Consider the following 24811-nt stretch of genomic DNA (forward strand, 5'->3'; position numbering starts at 1 on the left):
TAGGTCTTATAATACTTTTCAATCAAGCTTCGACCAAGCAACTGGTACAATTCCCTTCGACCAAGCAAATGGCATAATTACCTCCCACCAAGCAACTGGTTTAATTCCCTTCAACCAAGAAACTTGTATAATTACGGAATTAAGAATTAAGTTAAAAATGATTTAATAAAGAGGAACCTATAAATTTAGGGTTAATTGTATGTACTTGTTTAATATTCCGCATTGACTAACACTTTGCAGTTCTTAAGTGTCTTAACACGTGACGTAATTTCAACATTAGTTATATAAACACTGAGAATTTTGTCATCATCACTCTAATATTAAAATCTACCTCATAATTTTCTTTTGCCACTGGGGCAGTTTTCTAGTTCCTATAAAATGTATACAGCTCTTCAATTTCATGTTCCTTTCTCATTTCTAATTTCTAACATGATGCGTTTCTAATTTGATCTTCCGAGAATCTCTCGGTTTCTCCGAGTGAAGTCTTTAAAACTTATTCCTGGTAATTTTGTAGTGAAATATCATAGTTTTCGTATGGAATCTACTCTTCCATTTTACATACATCTATATGTGCTAGTCAAGGGATGTTTTATATCATAAATTTATAGTTGGAGATTATAAGAGGTACAATAGAGAAAGTAAAGGATTAGAACGAAAGCCAATGGTTTATACTGTTCCTCTCCTTTTACGATATACGGATGTAAATATATACGATTATTTGGCAAATTACATCAAGTTTTAATGAGGAAAGAAATACAATTAAAGTGAAGAGTCTCTTAGCATTTAGCCAACAAGATATATATATATATATATATATATATATATATATATATATATATATATATATATATATATATATATATATATATATATATATATATATATATATATAACATACATTAAAAATAACATGGCATTTAATGTGTTGGTATAAAGCAAATTGATATATCAATACTATTGGTATATCAAATTGTGATCCGCCCATGGCGCAATAATACGAATATATAAACATTCTTTCAACTGCAGGCCTATAGATCAATGATGAAGTTCTACTCAATCATTATTATAAATGGCATATGAAAATAACGATATAAAGCATTAATAGTCCCTGTTTTCTAAATGCTATTAAAATGATACACAATTTCATCGGAATCCTTTCTTTTTTACCATTCCCCTCTCGTGCGTAAATGATAAAATAAGCACAAATCTGGAGTGAGAGAGAAAAACATATTTACGCTGGACGAAACTATTATAACTAAACTTGTACCAAGTATCCTGCATTAATCTGGTTCGTCGTAAAGGTATGTTTACGCTTTCCTTGGGGTCTATCTACAGTGTTCATAATATCAATGGTACATAGTTGCAGTAGTGACTCTAGGCCAATATGTTAAATTTGTCGGTTACGAGGTACACATACTGTATTGTCTTTTAAACCTTTGTTGTTGCTTCTTAAACCTATTATGATGTTCTAAAAATCGATTATTAATTATTAAATATAAAAATGTCCAAATGCTCTCTCTCTCTCTCTCTCTCTCTCTCTCTCTGGATTATCGTAGCTAGATACGGGCTAAAATTCATGAAAATACGAGCGTTGTGGATTTTCGCTTGTGTCATACGACGATGTCTCTGGACCTATGAATGACGTTAATGTTAGTCAAGCCGTCCAAAGGAGAGAGAGAGAGAGAGAGAGAGAGAGAGAGAGAGAATTTTATAGTCTTCGGACATGTTAATTAAAGCAGAATAATGACTTAGATAAACTGTCAATATATTAAAATATTTTAATTACCTCTTGTTGGTTCGTCATTTCACTTAGTTTCTATTCCATGCTAATTTCAATACGCCAGTACGTGAATGCCTGGCAGTTCAGGTTCAGTGTACAAGAACCTAACTGTGGTCGCAGTGCACTACTTTCTTCATAAAAAAAAAAAAAAACGTATTTCGTGTTTAAATCATGAGTGCGTCTTATATTGATTTCATAAATGTGAATACAAATAGAAACTGAAAAAGAAAACGATCGACTTATCAATTTGCATATGTAATTGTGAACAAGAAGAAAAGTCGTAGAACTACATTTTGTAGCGAACACACTCGCAGGGATGTGAGGAGTTCATTCACCGGTCAAAACATAGTTGCCAAGAGCATATCGCAACTCCATTCAAACTGCAAATATGTGTATTTGTATGTGATATAAATAAAATATATGTATAGTATGTACGCTGTATCAATGATATACCACTCGTTGTATTAATTTTTCTTTATAAGGAAACTCGGGAAAGCCTCGTTTCCTTTTAATGAAACATTTATACATCTCGTGGTATATCATTAACATTTCACACACACACACACACACACACACACACACACATATATATATATATATATATATATATATATATATATATATATATATATATATATATATATATATATATATATATATATATATATATATATATATATATATATATATATATATCAGTAAGATGAACAAAGACTGAGCAGATGAAAGACGAGAATAAAGGAAAGAAAGAAGATTTTCAATTAAAAGTGTCAAACATTGTGTACATAGTTAAATGTATGTTAAACGATTTCTTGGCCTTATTGTATTCCTTTCTTAACTTATGGTATTCACTGCCAAATTAAACTGCACTAAATCCAGGATGATTGCTGCATCTAGTTTAAAATATTTTGCTAGCTAATAAAGCTCGACAATAAGATTTTAATCAGTTTTATTTACTAAAGTAATAGTGCCTTGTTGCTTTAGTATATGATAATAATTCACTCGAATTTGTAGAAGTTATGTTTTGTAATATAAACAAAAAGGCGAGAGTACATGGAGACTAATGTATGGGTTTTATTACGTAACAGTATACGAAATAGCTAAAGATTTGCCAATTAATGGTTTGTATGTTTTCGGCTGCTTATCATGAACGATTTGCTATAAAGGTGTTTTCCTCTCCATTGTTTCGGGGAAAGATTTGTGGAGAAAACTCTCTAAGCCAAAACTTCAGAGTGAGTGAGATCATTTTGACCTCCTTCTCTGTCGGAAGTTTACAAGGGTGATGTCACTTCGACGAGGGATTCGAAATTGGTGTTACATTCCCAGACGTGCGAAAGACGACCAGGTTCGACACGAATTTGTAACCCAGAGAATCAAGAGGACAGGAATGCAAATGCAGTTTGAAGTTTGTCTGCATTCGCTTTCAGGAAGTTTTTACATATATGGACTACGTAGTAAAATATGCGCGTACCTTCACTCAAAATATGGACATAACTAAGGGGCGGCTAAAGCAGCCCTTCGCAACAAAAGTGGGAAGCCATTATGCAAAATGTTCCTTACCCCACCCCACCCCCACCCAAAAATAACAAAAAAACAACAACATGGCTCACGATCCCGAATTAAAGTTCAAAACCCGGCTATGTACATGATGCTTGTACATTATTGAATCAAGGCAGTGGAGAAGTGGCTCGCATATCTTATGTATTTGCACCGAAAGCTGAAAGATGTTACCCTGGTATTTAACCTGTACGTAAATTATACCATACGATTACAATAATTAGTCGGAACAAATTTGTAGGGAAGTTTTGTCTCATTATAGGCTATGAAACAGCAAGAGAAGAATCACAATTGTGAAGAGTCAAAGAATCAGAATTGTGAAGGATTCTGCTTCTTTTTATTTTCATCGTATGCTATTGATTAGAGAGAACTTGGTTCCATTGAATAAACGTTTGTAATAGAGTATGACATTGCGAGAGACTTTTGTAAGAATTTCACTTAGTGTTAGGTCCCTGCTTACCCAATCGGATTTGTGAAGAACTTCGGTCTGACCACAAATTTTGCAAAATATTCGCACTTTTCTTGGCATTTATGGAAGACAGTCATTATGTTTAGAAAATTGATTAGGAGCTCAGTAGGAATAGGACAGAAAATCAATATATTTATGGTATTTTTTCCTTAATTAATCCCCCAGTATGCAATTTTTTCGATTGCTAAAGTAATATTGAAAATAAATGTTAGCAGTAAATGCGAGATTTCAAAGGAAATAAAATGTAAAATGTCTAACATTAAAAAAAAAAATCCGCACTCGAGGATTATCCGTCCGTATTTCTCCAACTATGACGAACAATCCACAGAATGAGAAACAAAATTGTTTATGTATTCAGCAGGGAACTTTGATTAGGTCATGAGATAGTGAGAGAAATTATTTATTTTTAAAAGTTTTCTGTTCGTGATATTGTTTAAAATCACAGGCACTCGTTTATGTCAGTAACAAAGGGAAATGATTTTACGACACACTCCCCTTATACCTATAAACACTAAATCGTCCAGTTCGAAATCGAACCCTTTACTAATTCTTTGATAATTTTGTCGGCACGTTCCACCACTCATAACAAACGACACCGTAAAGCAGACATTTCAACCTTCTTGTCCATGTACAATTTAAGTGCAATAAATATCCACATTACAAAACATGAAGAAAAAAATGTATGCGGGTAATAGGAAACAAACACTAAGTATTAAATGATTTTGGTATTCTCTCCTTCCTTGAAAATGAAGACATGACCTGTTATACAAATCAGCCGAATCAGGAAATTTAATCTTGTATAAAATTAAGCCGTTATTATCCAAAATAAATGTTTTATCCGGATGTTGTCATTATGCAGTATTTTATTGAACATTGATTTACTCAGTTACCATAGTAATGATTAAATCGGATGATACAGCTGTCGAAATTATTTCTGAATCGCAACATTCCTTGAACGGTTACCTTGTAAATTTGTTAAGAACTCTAACTCAGTTTATCAGCTATATTCAGTTCTTTTAGAGTGGATACAATAATAGTCTATGAAATTTGGAACTTTTTCAAAACATAATTATATTTTCTGTAACGAGACAAAACATGCGTTTTTATACTTTATGAGTAATGATGGTGATCGGTAGGTTTGGGATTGTCAAAGCAAGGAAGCAAACTCAATCATTCTTAATTTCCTCTAGAGAAGAAAAAATATAACAATTAAATACAACTTGCGCCAAGTGTTTTGAAAAAGAATTTCCAGTAACAGCAATACACAACGCATGGTATCATTAAAAGATAAATTAAGTTAATATTAACCAATTCATGTAAATTCAACTGATTTATTTATGATAAGTAAGTTATCGGCATTATCTGGCTATCGTAGTCAAATTTTCCCATTTAATTTAACAATCTGCTAGTGACATTCTTCCAGAACACATGACAGGAGAACTATTATATAAAGAATCGATGCAAAGCAGTGACGGAAGGATTTGATTTGTTAAGTTCAGGTTGATATTGGCGATAGATCCTTTAATCATTGTTTTAAATAATAAGCATGAAAGGCTGCAGTATAAAGCCCTTGGTCAGCATTATTTCAAGACTTTCCGAGACACAATACGTCATGTCTTGACTTAAATATTCCTGCAAATTAAAGGAAAAGTATTATTTTTCCCGATGTCAAAGCAAATAGTGGCCTTGGACACTGAATTGCGCTACTCATAACTTGTAAATCAATGGAAAAGCATCACATGAGATACTCTTACAGCTTATATTTCATGGGACAAACGTGGCATGCGCAACTCTTACAATTCTTAAGTCAATGAAAAAGTGTGGCATGCGCTACTCTTGCAACTCCTAAATCAACGGAAAAAGTGGCATGTGGAACTCTTACAATTCTAAGTCAATGAAAAAGCGTGGCATGCTGGCAGATTTTGCTCTTGACAATAATATTTCAACGTTAGTTTCCTTGAATATTAATTGCTTGGTTCCGAGCCTGCCTGTGCCTATAACATGTGTTTACTATTTAGTTGTGTTAACGAGAAACAAGATAAAGACATACTGAACATTCGCTACGTAATTCCTAAATGGTTGTGCACGTGCGTTTCTGTGACGATTACTCAAGACATCAGAAATACACGTGCTGCTTGAGTACACATTTATTCGTGCTTACAAACTCCTTTTGTCAAGTCCGTCTTGACGTAAGCTCGAGATAGCGATCATTTCAGCATCTGTGTTCGTATTTCCGCTCAAGACCCTACGTTAAATTTTTCTATGCTACAGTAATGTGGTCTCAATCACAGTTGATTGGCATGCGGATGCAAATTGATGAGCAAAAGACCTATACTAAAAGCTCTGGGGCAGGCTCGACATGTTTGTGGTAATATGGTTAATGATTTATCTATACGTAATTGATCATGGAAGAATAAATAATGACGATACGTTCATCCACTCGTTACCTGCATCCGTGCGAGCGTATGTTCAAGGATGAATGAATATTACCATTGTAAAATTTATCCTGTTTTAAGATAAGCGTTGTTTTGTCATATACCTATGATGCCATTCCTCTACAGAATGTCATATTGGTGACCTAATAAAAGTGCATTGCTTGTACTTCTCACGAGTTCGGAAACATTGTAGTGGACTTAAAAGTGATCGCTTATTAATAAAGTGGTGATTTAGAGAAAAAATGACCGTTAAATGATGTTTCCACAAAAGTTGCTCTATGTTCCATGTGTTTGAATTTGCCATACAGTGCTGTGCGAACTTATTTAGTTATATCACCGCTCCGGTGGCCTAGTGGTTAGAGCATTCGCCTAGGAGGTCGTGGGTTTGATCCCCGACCGAGCCATACCAACAGCATATAAAAATGGAACTAACACCTGCCTCGCTTGGCGCTCAGCATTAAGAGGTTAGTGTTAGGACTGGTCAGCCTGGTGTCAGGATAATGTGACTGGGTGTGATATCATGCTACATATCTGCGACATGATGCCCCAGTGCTAGACATCACTACAAAATGTCGCTCTGCAGACATCGTAGCGATATGACTGAAAAATTGTTAAAGCTATGTTAAGTATCCAAATCACACACACACACACTCGGGTAATTCTAAATGGAGATATTTATGATTCGCTAAAACATTTGTTTAACGATGTCAGCTCCAGTTCTCCTTGAGTTTTAAGTTCTCTCCTTTTTCTACATTTTCCATCTCACAAAGTCAAATTATAATAACAGGCGACCAATTTGTTTAAAAACAAAAGGTGTTTGGTCTTTTACCTATTTTTTTCTTTTAGTTCATCATAAACATAACGCACGTGCCACTTATATATACATGCTTTAATTTATGTTTTAAAGGTTTAGTGTATCGAGCGGAGGATCTGGATGGGGGTATCATGCCCAACCGCATCAAACACATATGAGCTTGAGACGACTTGAATGTTTATAATATGTTTTTTTCTCTTCACAGTTAGATGGTTAAAATAATGTCCTGGAAATGCTTAAAATGCGTGAATTTGTGGGAATTTCGCCATCTGGATCCACACTATTGATTATGTTCTTCAGACTCATTGTCCACACGTTTACGCCTCCTTCAGATGTTTTGCTGGATCAACCCCTTCGTCTTTTGTAGACAGGTAATTTAATGAACTTTCGCTTTATTGTTTATTTTAAATTTAATATAACATATTTTAACGAAATAATCACGATAATATGTGTTTATCACATAAATACTGTGTTATATCCATAAGATTATGTTTAGCTATACGCAAGACATAATAATACCACACGGCATCAGGCGTGAATTATTAAAAGGCAACATTTTTTTGGACAGACCATATATTACAAAATTTGCAAAATGCTGGCAAAATAAATTATCTGCTCTGTTAAGCAGTAAATTTAAAACAGAAAATACAAGAGGTTCTGTCGACCTCTATGTAGCTCTAATGACTCTGCAATAATATGGAAAATTCTGGTGTCAATAACGCGAATTTTGTCCATTGATTTGTTTATAACAGCGTGGAAATATCTGATGTCAATAACGTGAATTGTGTCCCTATCAGTTTATTGTAGATTTAGACTCACCTTTCTGCCTCTGCCTTGGAAGCTACGTCTGTTATGTGACATGCTGTTATTAAGAAAATTCCTGTTAATATGGTGAGAGAACTATCCACTTTCACCATTGCTCCGGAATAGTCCAAATACTGAAAAGAAACGATTTTAAAGAGTTTAGCCCCAATTTAGCAAACAAAGCAAAACATTAATTTGATTATTATAGAGCTTCAGCTGACATTTGTATAAACCCTCGAACCCCAAAAATTAGTGTAAATCTAAAATAATGTATTTAGTCAAAATTAAAATTGTTTTACAGTTTGGAATCATAAATAGTGCTCTAATGATATCTAAATTAAATATTATTTTCTTGATAGTTTTAAGCTAATGATGGAAAAGGTGTTACTGGCGTTGGACAACCAGGCTTTAGCGCATGCTTAAGATGCCTTTGGAATATTCAGAATTAATTAATTTTCCCTTGCCGGTATGCAATATTTTCTTCAGCACTCTGCGATTCAATTATGTCAGAAAAGTTAATACTGATCAAATCAGCTTTACTATTGCCTGGATAAAAGAAAAGAATAATAACCTTCAACACAAGAGTTCACTTGACAATGAATCCTGATAATTTTGGAAGGATGAACGTTTTGACAGATACTGGAAAATACAATAATTTTCTTGCAAAGTGCATCCACCAGCAGAAGATTCTTGCAGCGTGCGCCCGTAAATGTGTGGTTGAATTGCATTATTGTACAACTATAATTATATTGGCGACGCACTGTCTCAAAGGGATAACTTTTGTTTTAAACTTAAACATAGAAAGCTTTGTATAGGCGGTAAATTTATGTCTGGTTATACTAAATGCCGACATCTGGATCAATAAGGCAGTATTTGGTAATCGATGAATAAAGTGTGCGATATCAGATTTATGTCCCTTTTCCATTATAACTTGTTTGTGTTCTGATGGTACACAGCATTGAAACCACATTATCATAATTGACATTTGTACATTAATTCCATCAAAGAATAAATACTGTTTGTAACATAAATGTTATGGACTAATAGGGAAGTCTTAAATTAAAACGCACGTTATGATTTGAGTTTGTATTCATTGGTATAACCAATTTGCCTTGTTTATATTTTTCATGTCTGTTCTTTACGATTTGTGCTCACCGCTTGTTTGAAGAACAATTAATCCCCCATGCTACAGACATCATTGCCATTACAGTAACTGATCAAACTCATATCGAAAATCTCACGAAATCGTAAAGGTATAAGTAATGATTCCCACTTAATCGATTATCAAATGTCTGAAACATTAAACGGTTCAATATATGGTTTCCAAAAACCTTTGTTGAACATAAGTTTTTCAAGCCGTTCAGTTTTTATTTTCTTCAGGTCTACCTATAGCTCTGCCAGATATTGTATTTCATATGAAGAAAAAAATCGGTGGCAATGTTTGTCACTAAGACCCTTTTCAGTGGCATGTATTTTTAACAGAATTTGACGCACAGTAAAATAATATTTGTGTCTGTTAGTGCCGTAAAGCTATAGTCTAAATGTAATGCAAGTAACATTTTAATGGTTACAAAGTCTGGCACAGATTTCATAAGAAATTTTATCAAGTCCTGATTGGATGTCCAAAAAATATTAAATTTTCATTTTGGAAATACAATATGCATGAGATGTAAACTTGCCCAACTATAAAAATTTGATTTCAGTTTGCCTTTCATAAACTACAGAAGATACACAAAGATTTTCTGCAGATTCTTGATATGTGTACTGGCTTACCATATCGATGGTACACTCAAAGATAAGTATAACGGTTTGTGTATATCTTGTGCAAAAACAGATTGTTTCATACAGTTTTTGAGATATGATGCAATTTTGGAACGTGTTATCACGTAAGCGGATTGGAAATATTGTAGGTGACCAAATAGCCAAGCATACTTAACGCTGATATAAATTCTACACGTCTGCATTTTCATCAGAGGAATGATGAAAGTAAATTTTCCATGCCCTACACTAATACCATATCAGCTGCATCTGGCCATCTGATTCAATGAACTGACGATGACTACAAAGATGTGTCAGATTTACTCCTTCTATTTTTTACCTAACGAGAATACATTAGTCTTGTGCTTTCTCTCTTGTCATTAAAAACAACGGTGTATCGAAATTTAATTCCAATTGTGAGTTGCCAGTCGAAAATAAATGCAGTATTTTGTCAGGTATTGTAACAGGCGACGAATTTACGCTATTGTCCAGCTCCAATGACGGACAACACGAAATTAGAATTAGAATTCTACAGCACGTAGCGCATCTGAAGTTATAAGTCACTATAATCATACAAAATAGTAATTAAAAACATACGCAGAAATAATCTAAATATATTTGTTTCTCAAATAATTAAAAATGACGATGTTAGTGATTTATCATAACAATTCAGCAGTATTCTAACATTTTACTCAGCATCTACAAAACAGTTCTAAGCTGAGGTTTGCTTATACATCTCTTCTTTGTTTTCTTTTAAACCATAGGTGCGCACGAAATTTCGATGAAGCACATTTTTGTAAGAGATCCACATTGTGAACTTCAGCAGTGAAAACCCCAACAAGAATCGTCTGAAAGCTGCGTGAAATTTTACTTCGGAGTGTATAAATTTTGTCTTAACAAGGTCATAATTCCTTTAATATGTATAGTATTTTGTATTTGACCATAATATAGTTTCTTCGTCATTCCTAATTGTATTAAAGACTAGTTAGCTAAGACAATGCATCAAGATAATTGCATTTTCATCTACTAATTACTGTTATTAGACCGTAACATGTGTTTATTGCCAGGGACAAGTATAACTTAGCTTGCTTCTGAATATGCAAGACTGCTGGGAGTGTTGTTTATGTGTCGAAGTATGTATAAAATATCCAATACAAGCTTTTCTCACTTCTTTCGACCTGTATTCTTTATTAGGAGCTTGAATTTTAATACATTAATCATCCAGTTTCGACTATAAATCGAGAACACGTTCAATTAAATCGTAACTCCGTCAGCCCTCTCTGTCACATAAAATAAGAGGACATGAGTCTCATTAAAAGAAATATAATATATTCATTTATATTCGAAAAGACAAGGCTATGTTCCAGATACGCGTAATTTCAGTTTGTTCATTTGAGCAGGTCACATTTTGTGACCACTCCGGTGGCCAAGTGGTTAGAGCGTCTCACAACCACCGGAAGTGTCACACAGTAGTCAGCGAAGTCGGGTAAAATACGTCACTGATATTTGTACTAGACAAAAGACGAAATTACAAAGACATCTTTCAGCATTATTACTGAAAAATTTAAAAAGATGTTCTTTAACACCACTAATGAGGCAGTATGTGTGGCTAATGGAAATTTACGTGTGTATCGCGTCATATTACAATCACAAAATCATTAATGCAATCAATAAACCTGACATCATCTGCCTCCAGGAAACACACTTACCAGAGAAACCGAAACATATCCAAAATCTCCGGATACTCACCAGGCATATTCAAAAGTCGTAGCAATGGGAAAAATGGAGGAGGACTTGCAATATTTTTAATTGATTCCCTGTCCTACTCTGAAACATTAACGATCCCAATGCCAATAGACATAAATAATAAAATTGACATTTAAACTGTATTAGTCAACATTGGATCGAATAATATAATAATAACTAATATATATGTGGCCCGGGGGGGGGGGGGCAATGACAACCCAATCAACTTAGAATCGTATCGACAAATCTCCACTAACCAGTCTGGAAACCTAATCATTTGTGGCGACTTCAATGCTCACAATGAACTATGGGGAGAAAGTAGAAGGGATAAAAGAGGCCAATTAATTGAAGAATGGATTGCTGAATCAAACCTAACGATCCTCAATGATGGGTCTAAAACTCGACTTAATCCAGAGGATGGCTCCCCTCTCAGCAATCGATCTTACTATATGCCCACCCAAACTAGCCCAACTTACAAACTGGTGGGTTGATCAAGATAACACATTAGGTAGCGACCATTTCCCCCATCATAATCTCCCCCCTAATATCAGTTCAGCACAACCCCCATGAAGCCCCACCAAAATGGAGATATGATAAAGCTGATTAGGATAGCTTTAGAAACATCCTAGCCGTTATTAATATCAAAGAGTTCGAAGACCCATATATAACAATATTCCATGACAATGTAATTAATAATATACTTAATGCAGCTACCCAAAATATTCCCCCCCCCCAAAAAAAAAAAAATAAAAAAAAATAAATCAAAACAAAAAAACACTCAAACTAAACAATCAGTACCATGGTGGGATGATCAATGTCAAAATACTAATAGAGATAAAAAGAACTTAACAAATATAAGCGAACAAGAGGCTCAATAGATTTCATCCAATATAAAAAAAACAAAAAAAACACCTTAAAGGGATCATAAAACTAGCCAAAGACAAAACACAGCAACACTTCTGCTCCAAATTGAACCTCAGATCTAACTCCAAACAAGTATGGGACAAAATAAAATCTATCCGGGGGAAAGCTATTAACTTAACACTTAAGCTCAAAAATGCTACAACCAACCATGCCAAAGCTGACCTACTTGCTACCCATTTCTCGGCCATGAGCAGTAATACCAATCACGGTAGGAACTTCCAAGAACACAGACAGAAAGCTGAAACCACACTTCCTAACCCCTTTAAAGACCTAGGGTTCAAGAACTCAGATTTAAATTCCGAAATCACCCTACCTATACGAATGTAAAATATCGCTTGTGTCTAAAAAGGAAACCTCACCTGGGAAAGATCAAATTGGATATATCATCTACAAAAATCTTCCAAATAATCATTACAACAACCATTTTAAAACTGCTCAACCAAATTTGGCGAAGTGGAAAACTACCACTCAGCTGGAAACAAAGCAGTTGTCATCAAAATCCCTAAACCAGGTAAAGACCCTAATAATATTAACTCGTATCGTCCCATCTCCCTCACTAGTAACATATGCAAAATGATGGAAACAATTCTAGCCAACAGATTAGAACACCACCTAGAAAGTAACAAACTTCTCTCAGAAAACCAATGTGGCTTCCGTAACAGGCGCTCCACCACAGATCAACTTTTAAGACTAGAAACAGATATCAAACTAGCTTTCGGCTCCAAAAAAAAAGACCCAGACAGACAACTTATAGCAGTCTGCCTTGACCTTGAAAAAGCGTTTGATCTTGTCTGGACCAAAGGATTGATTGCAAAACTCAACCACTTCGGAATTATGGATGCATGTTTAACTGGATCGAAAACTTCCTAACAGGTCGCAGAATAATCACTAGAGTAGGAAACACCACCTCAAAAGAATACCTCCTTGAAGACAGTACCCCACAATGGAGTGTACTCAGTCCTACGTTATTCAACATCATGATTAACGACCTTGACCTCAACCTAGCGACAAAACGGGTTAACATTTCCCAATTCGCTAATGACAGCGGCATCTGGAGGGCAGGAAACCCTGCTAGCAATCAAGTAGTCAAAGAAATCCAGAAAAGCCTATTTAACATAGGGAGATGGGCAGATAAATGGGGTTTTAAGATCTCACATGAAACAAACGGTAGCAATAATCTTCTCTCGTAAAGGCAATAACGAGATAATTTACCCCAACTTCTATATTCAAAACCAGTTAATCAAATTTGCTAAGGTAGTAAAATTCCTAGGTATGTTCTTCGATGATCATCTAACTTGGAAACACCAGACTGAACAACTAATTCAAAATTGCAATCGAAGCTAGATTATGGATGCCAAGTTTACAACTCAGCGAAACAAACATTACTGAACAAACTGGATACCATCCAAAGGAAAGCATTATCTGTTTGTACTGGCACTCTACCATCGATATCACTGGACGAACTTCAAGTCATCACCGGTGGACTACCATTAAAAATAAGAAGACAGGAAATGCATCTTCTATACTTCAATCGATTAACAAATCACCCCGACTCGCATGCTACAAAATTAACCATTAGCAAAAGCAACAAACCGTTTAGCCGCAAACTAGTTCCTAACCCACCAGGTGGCAAACACATCCTAGAACTCAGGGAAAAGCTGCCAACACTTGCTTTACAAGAATAGCACACTCACTCCCCTGACCCCCCCCCCCCTTGGACAAACCCTATCACTAGGATCAACACTAGAGTCACCAATTATGGAAACAAATTGGAACAAGAATCTAAACTCAAAACCATCGTAGCAATGGAAATATAAGACACCTACTCTGGCTTCGTAACAATTTTCACTGACAGATCCAAAACAACCGAACCCACCAGAATAGCAGCTAGCCGGTAAAGTCGCAAAAAAACATGTTAGGGAACCCTAACCCTGTCCCACTCAGATATAGCATAACAGAAGCCCAAAACATAACAAGAAACTATATTAACCAGAAATGTCAGGATCACTGGAACTCCACTGCCAAAGGCAGGATACTCTACTCCATTATAAAAGAAACCAATAGGTCCATCAAACCACCCAAAGTGAACAGCCTGTACCAAAATATTATCAATCGCATCGTAACCGGAAAAACAAAATTAGCAGGAAGTTTTGGAAAACATCTAGGACCCAAGCCTGATAATATCAATTGCAGCCACTGCAAAACCATTGAAGATCTGCCACATATATTCATTAGCTGCTCACAATATCAGGAAGCTAGAATGGAATTTCAAAAAACTCCCCCCCCCAAAAAAAAAAAAAAAATTGGAACAACTACCAATTATTCAGATTTTCTTAAAGATAACAGCCCCAACATAAATATGACCTACCAAAACATACTTAAATTCCTAGACATCCAAGCTAAAAGAAAAAATATAAAACACCCTATAAACATAAAATAAACAACCCTACCTCACTAAAAATAAATTTCCACTAGCAGATGGGCACCCTTGACATGTCCTGGAGGACCTGAGTACTCAGCAAGGGTGTCCCTCTAGCTTAAAAAAAACAACCTGTAAAACATACATAACCCACCCAAATACTCTATAAAACCAGATTAATATACATAGACGCGCGCTTTTAATACGACCCTAGGGACCTGAATACTCAGCAAAGGTTCCCGTCTTCTTAATTCCGAAATATATCCTTAAAAATGAAACAAAACTAATATATTTTTAATAAAACCACTTCTTCTCTGCTCTCTTCCTAGCCCTAATATGAAAGACAGCCAAGGTAATACTGCGGCCTACTTCAGTGATACGGATCATACTAACACTAAAACAGCACAATGGAACATAGCTCATCTTTAGAACAATTTCAGACACAAGAACCAAAACTCAAAATTCGTGCAAGTACATCCATTTATACCAGTACCCTGGAGTGAGCGGACTCCTGCATGCTGATGGTCGCCAGCTATCCTGGTCACTACCTCCCTTGCCTTAGTCGGACACAAATAAGCGTGCAACGCGCTCGTGAAACACCTAACATAAATAAAAGCAAAAATAAATGAATAGCGGCGAGTGGCACTATGGTGTCAGAGTCGTTACACAATTCTATCAAGAGGCCTACAAGAACGACCCAGTCCAGCAGCTAGTATAAACAGCTAACTACATTTCTACGCTACACAGCTACCATTTGCCCTAAATTACCTGAGAGGAAAAAGGACTGCGGAGAAATGTAAAGAAGCAGAAGAAAAACGGGGAACATTTGCTTAAAAAGCCCTTCTAAGGGCTACCAATATTGCCTTTTATCCAGGGAACCATTTTGGTTTGGTATCCCGTTTTGATAAAACTATTATGTACATTAACTTGATCGTTCAATCCACCGCTTCAAAATTCAAACCTTTTATGACCTAACAGTGACCAAACCTTTTATATGTCGCCCAGATATATTAGTTATTAAAAATGTGTAGGGCATCTTCAACGTACACTATGTACTAGAATGTTTACGATTATTAGGACGTAGGACAATTTTACAACTTGTTTTGATTTGGCCCAATTGCACAGGTGGCTAACACACTATTGACACTTTTTATTGTCCATTAGTACAACTAGACTAACTTTGACTAAGTACGGGCTGGCGTTCTTGGGAGTGCACGATATCCATGGCTGGCTTGCCGAGTTCCTTGCCCTCTTGCCTCTCTCAGACATCGTATAACGGCGGAGATGTGAAACAATTTCCACGCGCCTGAAGCTTGGTGTCCCGATGTGACGTCATCGTTGCGACCAATCGCAACGGGCGTTACATACTGCTTGGGTCTACACCTAGTACAGTCAATAACGGACTGAAATCAACTCTTTGTTAACATGTATGTGTGTGTTGGGCCCATTCCCACTCATGAAAGCCCTTCATTCAGGTCGTTAGAGACATATAGTCCTACGACCTGACGGCTAAATTAGCAGTGCTTCTTGAGCACATAAACGCCTGTGGGGGATGTAGCACTAATTCCTTCCCCAAGGAACATTTCGCATCCCGCTGTGCGGGAATAAACCCGTCGCACATGCCCATTTGGGCGCACTCGACGTAAATCCAAGTAATCAATCAATCAAAATCAATCACAGTTACTCAGGACGTCACTTGATGTTTGTTTGTTTTTGGGGGGAGGTGTGTGTATGTGTTGTTTGTTTGTTTGTTTTTTACCAGACCCTTGTAGGTCGAAGATCCCTTTGAGCCAAATGAGTCTGATTGAACGAGACTAACTTTTCCAAGGTTTATCCAAATATAACTTCAATGATAATCTTAACGATAAAACGCTAAATGCATAACAGGTATTTTAATATAGACGTAAAACGAATATTGTCCTATTAAATTGGATCTTAAATCATGATGAAGAATTTAATAGTAAATAGACACAGCAATAAAATATATGATTTTATCTGATTTATTCGATAATTTGGATCATTGTTTTCCCACGGGAGCTGTTTCAGAAGCGTAAACATCATTAAAGTGGTAATGCTTTAATTAAGTCAATACTCGTAAATCGAGATCAGTTTAAATGATACTAATAAATAATAACGATCAATCTTGGAGCTGGTTGTGGAATGAGATTGACCAAAACAATAATGTAAAATTTATACATAACTGACCAATATATAAAGGTATTTCAGCCATAAATATTCTTTTCACAGCATGCTCATGCCAGTACTAAAGAAAACCGTTCATAGGCAATTTCAAATATTTCGGTGTCCTCCTCGTGCATATCATATTAAAATTATGCGTTTCGTATATTTTATTTTTTGTGTCGGATTCTGTACTAAAATAATACAATTGTATACTGTTCATATTAATTTTACGGGAAGAGTTTTGTTGCTTGAAAATCTGTATAATAAGCATCAAGGAGAGGTTATTAAATTTAGCAGATTGTACTTGGAAAGCCAATCGTTGTTAGAAACTCTAAATGTAGACAATGTGTACCATTCTCTCTCTCTCTCTCTCTCTCTCACACACACACACACACACACACACACACACACACACACTCGGGCACGCGCGCTCACGCACACCCAAACAACAACGTCATTTCAACAATGTAATAAATTCATGCGCCGTGCAAACAAATTAAGATATTGAGCTTATTATGTACACATTTCTTTTGCACAAAGTCACTTGTCAACAGAACTGATGAAATTAAAACTAAAATAGCTCGTTTATGTGATATTGGGCCATCGAAGTAACTCTTAATTACAATCTGCTTGCAGATATCTTGGTCTCGAAGCCTGCTAATTCACAACACCAATATTCTGTTATTCTGATGACGAGAGAAAAGTAACGGTTATTAGATAGGCAGATCACTGCAGCAGTCGACGCAAAACCACGCCTATTAACGGTGCGCGTAGTCACATTAACAAAATAAGAAGGTTTTGAATGGATTATCATTTTATTGCCATCAAACGATTCGGTATCAAGACGTTTTTATTAACTCGAAATATGCATAGTCATCTGATTTTTCATTCTGGGATTAATAAAATATATAGTGATAAACTTCGAAATTCTGAGACAAAAGTGGATATTAATACAATCAATATCATTGCACTAAAAGGCGAAATCAAGCTCAGATATTATGATATAACCCTGTGTAGTAAACAGTTCGTAACGATGATTCAAGAAACTTAATGAATTTCAAGAACAAAGACTGTACGTATACTTCTGTGACTACAAACTCGTAACATATATCTCAAGTCTGGGTGAAAAAATGCAGATTACACATACCTATGCAGGTCTTAAGTATTATAGTTTTTGCCGTAGAAAATATTCGTCCTGTAAATAAAGAAGTCTAAGTGCAACAAAATCAAGGTAGCAAAATGTTCACCTGCATTCAAACAAATCAAGGCAGCAAAATGTTCATCTGCATTCAAACAAATCAAGGCAGCAAAATGTTCACCTGCATTCAAACAAATCAGCTCAGCCGAATGTTCGCCTGCTTTTAAAACAATTATATCAGTTGTTTATATCTCCTCTTTAAAAACCTATGTGATTCTATATTTGCTTAAACCACGGGCATGTCTGCTTACATAAGCTGTTGCATAGGGCTTAGTGTATCGGACTCACGACCGAAAGGTTGGATCAGCCCTGCTCCTATTGGTTTGGACGCACGGCCGAAAGGGTGGATCAGCCCTGTTCCTATTGGTATGGACGCATGACCGAAAGGGTGGATCAGCCCTGTTCTTATTGGTATGGACGCACGACCGAAAGGGTCGATCAACTCTGTTCCTATTGGTATGTCCTTTAGCAATGCATTTTTTTTTCTTCTTCTCATTTGCCTTGCACTACACAACCTACTTATGTTGTTTTGCCGTAAAGCAGCAAACGCCAAACGCTATCAACAACCACCACTGAAATCATGACGGCTCATGTACATTCTCATCTGGATGTCTGGCCGGCGTTGACATTCTTATTAACGTATTTGCCTTACTGATTACTTCTTCTGATTACTTCAATAGACGTTGGAACGGCAAATGATGATAGGAAATATTCTCTGATAGAATGACCACAAAAGTCTGTGGTACCATGATAATTTTGTTCGGATATTAAATAATTTGTTCTTCGAAAATAGATAAGAGACATTGTCCATTTGCTTCTTTACGATTTCATTTATATGAAGACAACAAACATGGGTCGAACTAATACAACCCGCTATAAAGCATGTTCTTCATGAATTCCATCTATTATTACCTCACTTACCACATTATGAAAATATGTCTCTACGAAATAACTCAAGCATGTGACGCGCAGTAATTCGTAGTTATGGAAATTAGATATGAGAGTTCAGTATCAGAACTAACAAGCACCTCTTGCAAAACTGCAAACATTTTCGAGGTAGCTATTGAGCAGTGCCTTAATTTAATTAAACTGATCGTCACACATAATGCCCTGATTCAATTAAATCGATTGCCTGGAATAATATTTTTAAAAAATCTGGTTTTACTGATTTAGGACAGTTAGACTCACTGTCCTTAGGGAACATCTCCTTTTGGACCTAAACAACATACATCAGCAAAATTACTAAATTAAACACCAATCGTTCGTGCAAAAATTGCAAATAATCGTTTGTCCGTTCTTTGCTGTTGTTTTCTTGGTGCGTGTGCGTGTGGGCATAAATATCGACTTGTCTTTAATCAGCTTATACTCAAAAACTCTTTATGTTTTATAGTACCGATAATAAATGTATATCGTGTCACAGGAGAATATACTTATGTATACACACATTATGTCCAGATCTTCCGGGACACAATCTGCTTTTCTACTATGTATGTAGTTTCTCAAAGAAATATATAGCTTCGTGTATCTTTTCTTCTGTGCTCCAAATCGTTTTCCTAGTGTTATCACTAATACGTATCATTGCAGCCAAAAAAACCATCAGGAATCTGACGTCCGCCATCTTGAGGAACACGTCTGATTTGAGATACGTTTCTCCTGCAATGTGTCTATGAGCGATGTTTCATTGTCTTTATGAGTATCTCTGATTTATTCAAATACTTTGATGCAATATTGCGATAGGAAGATGGTGAACTGCAAAAACGCTAGAGGTGTTCCATGTTCCAAAACCTGTGACGTAGAACGTCGACATTGAGTCAGGCTAAACCTTCTGTTCTGGATAGATGATGTTGCCCCGTTTGTGCTAATTTGCATCAAGGTTCCATTCGCCATATATATATATATATATATATATATATATATATATATATATATATATATATATATATATATATATATATATATAATGCAAAAATTCTTTTCTAACTATTTAACAAGAGATTCTAATTCTAAATACCAAAGAAAGTTGTCTTACAATACTATCTACTTTATGTATATAGTCCTCATATGTTTCAAAATCATTTTAAATTTTTTTCTTTTTTAAAATTGCTTTTTCTCTCTGTTGGTAAGTTGGCGAAGAACAACACTAATACTTTGCTTCACGAATAATCACATGGGAATATAGTAATTCATTTACAAAGATACTATGCTTATCTTCGGAGTGAGTAATTTTAATCGCAAAGCTTATATTTGATTATACACAATCAAACATACATCCTACCATATGCTACCTTCAGGTTTTATGACGAATATGTGTTTGTTCTATTGAAGGTTATTTAAAATTGATTCTAACGGTCTGCAAAGAATTATCTTCTAATTTAAGTGCAGTGTCAATATTTATCAGCTGTAGTAACTAACATACTTCTCTTTGTGAATGTTATGCAGAAATGATGAAACTCTTCCTCTGATTTTAAATTTTTGCATATTTTTAATTAGAACTGTTAAGGTGTCATTGCCACGAGGAGATATTTCTATAATACAGTTGATCATAGCAGGACTATTTAGCGAATTGCAATTTGTTAATATGATTATTGGGAAATGATGACGAACTTGTATATCTATGTTGTTGTCTTACTGACATGTTGCCACAGTATAACAACCAAAGTATGTAAATTAGTCATGTCTACATAATCATGTCACCAGATTGCAATCACTAACTCTTTTAGCTGACGTAAAATACGTATTCATGATCGCTTGTGCAGTAGAAAATCTCTCGTCATGTCGATGGCAGCGTTATACTTTCATATATTTGTGATTAGAACAGAGTACAATATAAATCTGAAAGTTATTTCTTTTCTAAAAATTACTGCATAAATTAATTTCGTTTAAATTTTACAAGAAATAATACAAAATTTGGCCATATGCGTTGCATATTTGCAGAATCGTGCGGGGAGAAATACATTACAATTAATACAACAATTATAGTGAACACGTTTTAAAATTATTATTTACACAAATATAGCGTAAGAATTCTCAATAAAGCAGCTAAAATGTTGTTTTTCATATTCGCTACTTTATATAAATTGACTTTTGAAAAATAACAGCAATTATTAAAACGTATGTTTAACTTTTTCTTGATTGGTAAGAAAAAAGTATGACTTATTTTCAATAATTTAAAAACACTACTAAAGATACCTACCTTAGGAAAGTATGTCACCTCAAATAATTTCGTTGGTTTATCCTTTCTTCGAATTATGTCTGTGTTTAAAAAGTGAAGTGAGTTATAGTGTTCTAAAGTTCTCGTCACAGTTCTTTTTCTTGCTGAGTGAACTTGAGAGAAATGTTGACTTTTATAGGCCTGCCTTCGGAATCATATCACGTATTTTAAAATCAATTCGTATCTTATTTATCAATGACCGTTACAATAGATCTGTCTGTTCCACACTTCCGACAAGATTTAAATTCACTGTGCCCGTCACTGAGTGGCCAGTGGTTGTGTAAATTTAAACTCTATCCATATGCTGATTTACGCTTTTGTTGTGACGATGGCTCTGGTATCCAAGCTAAACTGAAGTGTTGGAAGACAGACATAAAGCGAAATTTCAATTGGCGCACTGCGGACAATAAATCAATGACGTCAGGCTCTTCATTGTCACCTCGCGATGTCTTACACATATTTGTTGGCAGGCAATTATATCAGTGTCAACGATCAAGGTTTTAAATTAATTACAGTGTTCTTCCGTAAATAAAGACTTTGCAGAGACTGAGCCGGTAGGAAAAAAATGTAACCCTTAAATCCAGATTGATCGTTTAATTCATGGAAGATGTAACATTGCATTCTGCATTTCAAATACTGTAAATTCAAATATTAGCGCCATTACATTTTCGCGAATTAAATAACTGTAGTACATTGTCGGCATTAACTTTTTATTAAATACTAATTGACTAAGAATAATATCTTATATCATGATTTCATCATAAAAATATTTCCGAATTTGGTTTCCTCGCTAAATTTAAAACAATTTGTGCATACACTAACGATGTGAAGCACAGTTTATATTTATCAGGCAACAAAAATGTTGTAGAGACCAAAAATAGAAAATTATATATTAGTGGTGTGGTGTGACATAATGGATACATGACTTCAGAAATAATTTGCTACTCATTTTGTGAGTTGACTGTTTTGAAGGTAAGTTCGCTCTGATTAAAATCGTACATCGATCAAGCCTGCATTTAGCAAACCATCAGCATAGTCGTCGTCGTGATCATTATTATCATAATCAACAATGTCTTCTTCTTCATGGGCAACACCTTAAATTTTGGAGAAAAAAAATATCCAAAACAAAAAGATGAGTTTAAGGACGAGCTTGAGAGCAATTGTGAAAAATCTGTGCCGTCATTTCTTCGCAATGACTAGTTTTTAAAATGACGAATTCCAGCTCTACTTTTATAAGCAAATTCGTCGGTCTACTAGAAAAAAGAAGAAAAAATGCATGAAAACTAACCATTATGGTGGAATTAATTGTTATCGTGAATTGGTGCAAAAAGTCAATGCCGATCCTATTTTCGATATAAAAGATGCAATTTCTGCATAATTAAGAGTTCAGCATTTAGCGGGTAAAAACGCACGGGTATGTCAAATTTTCTTGTGTTCCCCGCATTAATTACAAGTACAAAAATATAACATCTGCTGGTTCATTAGAGCATTACTTTCGTTATGCCATTATTTTCATTCTTTCCTGTCTAATGAACGAACATACCATGCAGATATAGGTTATTGTCTCATGTTTCTAGCTATTTTTGGTACAATTCATCCAGTATTGTGTTGATGTGCCGTTAATAACGTAAGTACATAAATGCATACTCATTTAATGCTGGTGACACTGGACCATTTGCTGCCGGATGCTTTGGTTGCCATGCAACTATCAAATATCTCTTAGATTCAGAAAACCAAAACTGGGAATTTAATTTGAAATTGACACTAAGCAGGTGGCATGTCATTCACTTTTAAACATCAGAAAAGTCGACCTAAGCAATTTATATAATATAATAATCAATAATAATTCAAAATATATGTTAGGTATAACGGCAAATCTGGTACTCATTTTATATTCGCAACCTATTATGTATATTTAACTTGTACTGTTTGTTTATTTAAGGATTATTCATTATTGTTTTAACATTTGAATTGAATCAGTCTTATTGTTATATTCAGGTTTTTAATTTGGGTGGATTTATTTATTCGAATTATTATTCATTGGAATTACAAAGTGCTCAATAATATTTTTGGACTCAGACATTGATTTTGAATTACAGTGAATTCAAGGACATTTTGGAATAGATTAATGCAATACATCAAAAGACTGTTAACATATTGTCACTTTCCAGGCCATTAGCACATTATAACTTTTGAGACAACAGGCACATTAATACATTCAATATTGGAATTTATTTGGAATACCACTGGAATTCAATTGGAACTTCATACATTTGGGTGTGTGCGTGTGTGATTTGGATTTTTAACGTAGCTTTAACAATATTTCATTTCATTTTTATGATGTCTGCAATGTGGCAGTTTATAGTGATGTGTAGCATTCGGGCATCATGCCGCAGACATGTACCATCATGTCCCACCCAGTCACATTATACTGACACCAGGCTAACTAGTCATAACACTTACATCTTAATACTGAGCGAGTAGTGAGGCAGCTTTTAGTACCATTTTTATAAGTCTTTGGTATGAATCGACCGGGGCTCGAACCAGCGACCTCCCGCATCCCAGGCGAATGCTCTAACCATTAGGCGGTCTCATACATTTGGACTTGTGATAGAATTTTAAAGACTATTTGGGGTTTCATTAATATTACTGTAAGTTCTTTTTACATTTTCAATATATATTCTAGGTAAGTAAGTTATTGGTTGAAGTTCACAAACTTGTTGATTTTTCGCTCTTTTCTGTTACATAGTTAAAGAACACAGAGTCGCATCAAACCTTCGAAAATAGTTTCTGTAATGAACAAAAGAAGTAATTCACATAAACCGTTCATACGGATGGTGCAGTTCTTTGGTGTAATTCATATTTGTTTTAAATTTTAAATAAATGTAACACTTTTTTGGAATGAAGGCTTAGTAAAAACAAAAACATATTGTTTGGGATTTCTTTTTGCAAATATTGTTTCGTCAGACATTTTAATGACTTCGACAATTTCATTCATGGGTCTCGTAGTTTACTGTGATACAATAAATTATTGTAAAATTAGATTGTAGAACTGACATAAAAGTTCAGTTTTATCCTTTTCAAGTCCAAAAAATCTACTTACACAGTAGAAAAACGAAGAAAAATATTTTGTTGACGTTCTGCGTACATGTGGCATTATGTCGAGTCAGTTCGTGTCTATATAAGGTGTGCTGTCAGTCGTTTTGGAAAACTTAGTTGTGATGAATGAAGTGATACCTCGGGTCAAATACCACAGATTCGGACTGCTCCCGTGGCCTAAGTGGTTAGAGCGTCCACCTTGGATGCGAGATGTCTCGGGTTCGAACCTGGGCCAAGTCATACCAAAGACTTACACAAAATGTATCTTCAGCTGCCTCGCTTTGCGCTCAGCATTAAAAGGTTAGTGTTAGGACTGGTCGGCCTGGTGTCAGGATAATGTGACTGAGTGGGACCCGATGCAACACTGCAGACGTCGTAGCAATATGACTGAAAAATTGTTTAAGCTAGGTTAAAAA

The 24811-nt window shown here is 35.1% G+C and overlaps 1 protein-coding gene across 2 annotated transcripts in view; it reads right to left on the bottom strand.

The window, feature by feature from the left end:
* The window catches only part of LOC149785201 (uncharacterized), a 91638-nt gene extending 70082 nt beyond the window's left edge, over positions 1–21556 (bottom strand). For both annotated transcript variants that reach the window (XR_016413494.1, XM_089931190.1), the window contains exons 1-2: positions 21279–21556; positions 7875–7993 (exon numbers count right to left, since the gene is read on the bottom strand). Coding sequence is in view for 1 of the 2 variants with exons in the window: in XM_089931190.1 (XP_089787316.1) it covers positions 7875–7972 (98 nt within the window). In the remaining variant the exon portion in view is untranslated. The remainder of the gene's footprint in view (positions 1–7874; positions 7994–21278) is intronic.
* Between the last annotated feature and the right edge of the window lie 3255 nt (positions 21557–24811).

Source organism: Sinohyriopsis cumingii, chromosome 13 (genome assembly GCF_028554795.1).
Source record: "Sinohyriopsis cumingii isolate HCF-2022 chromosome 13, ASM2855479v2, whole genome shotgun sequence".
NCBI classification, from domain to species: domain Eukaryota; kingdom Metazoa; phylum Mollusca; class Bivalvia; order Unionida; family Unionidae; genus Sinohyriopsis; species Sinohyriopsis cumingii.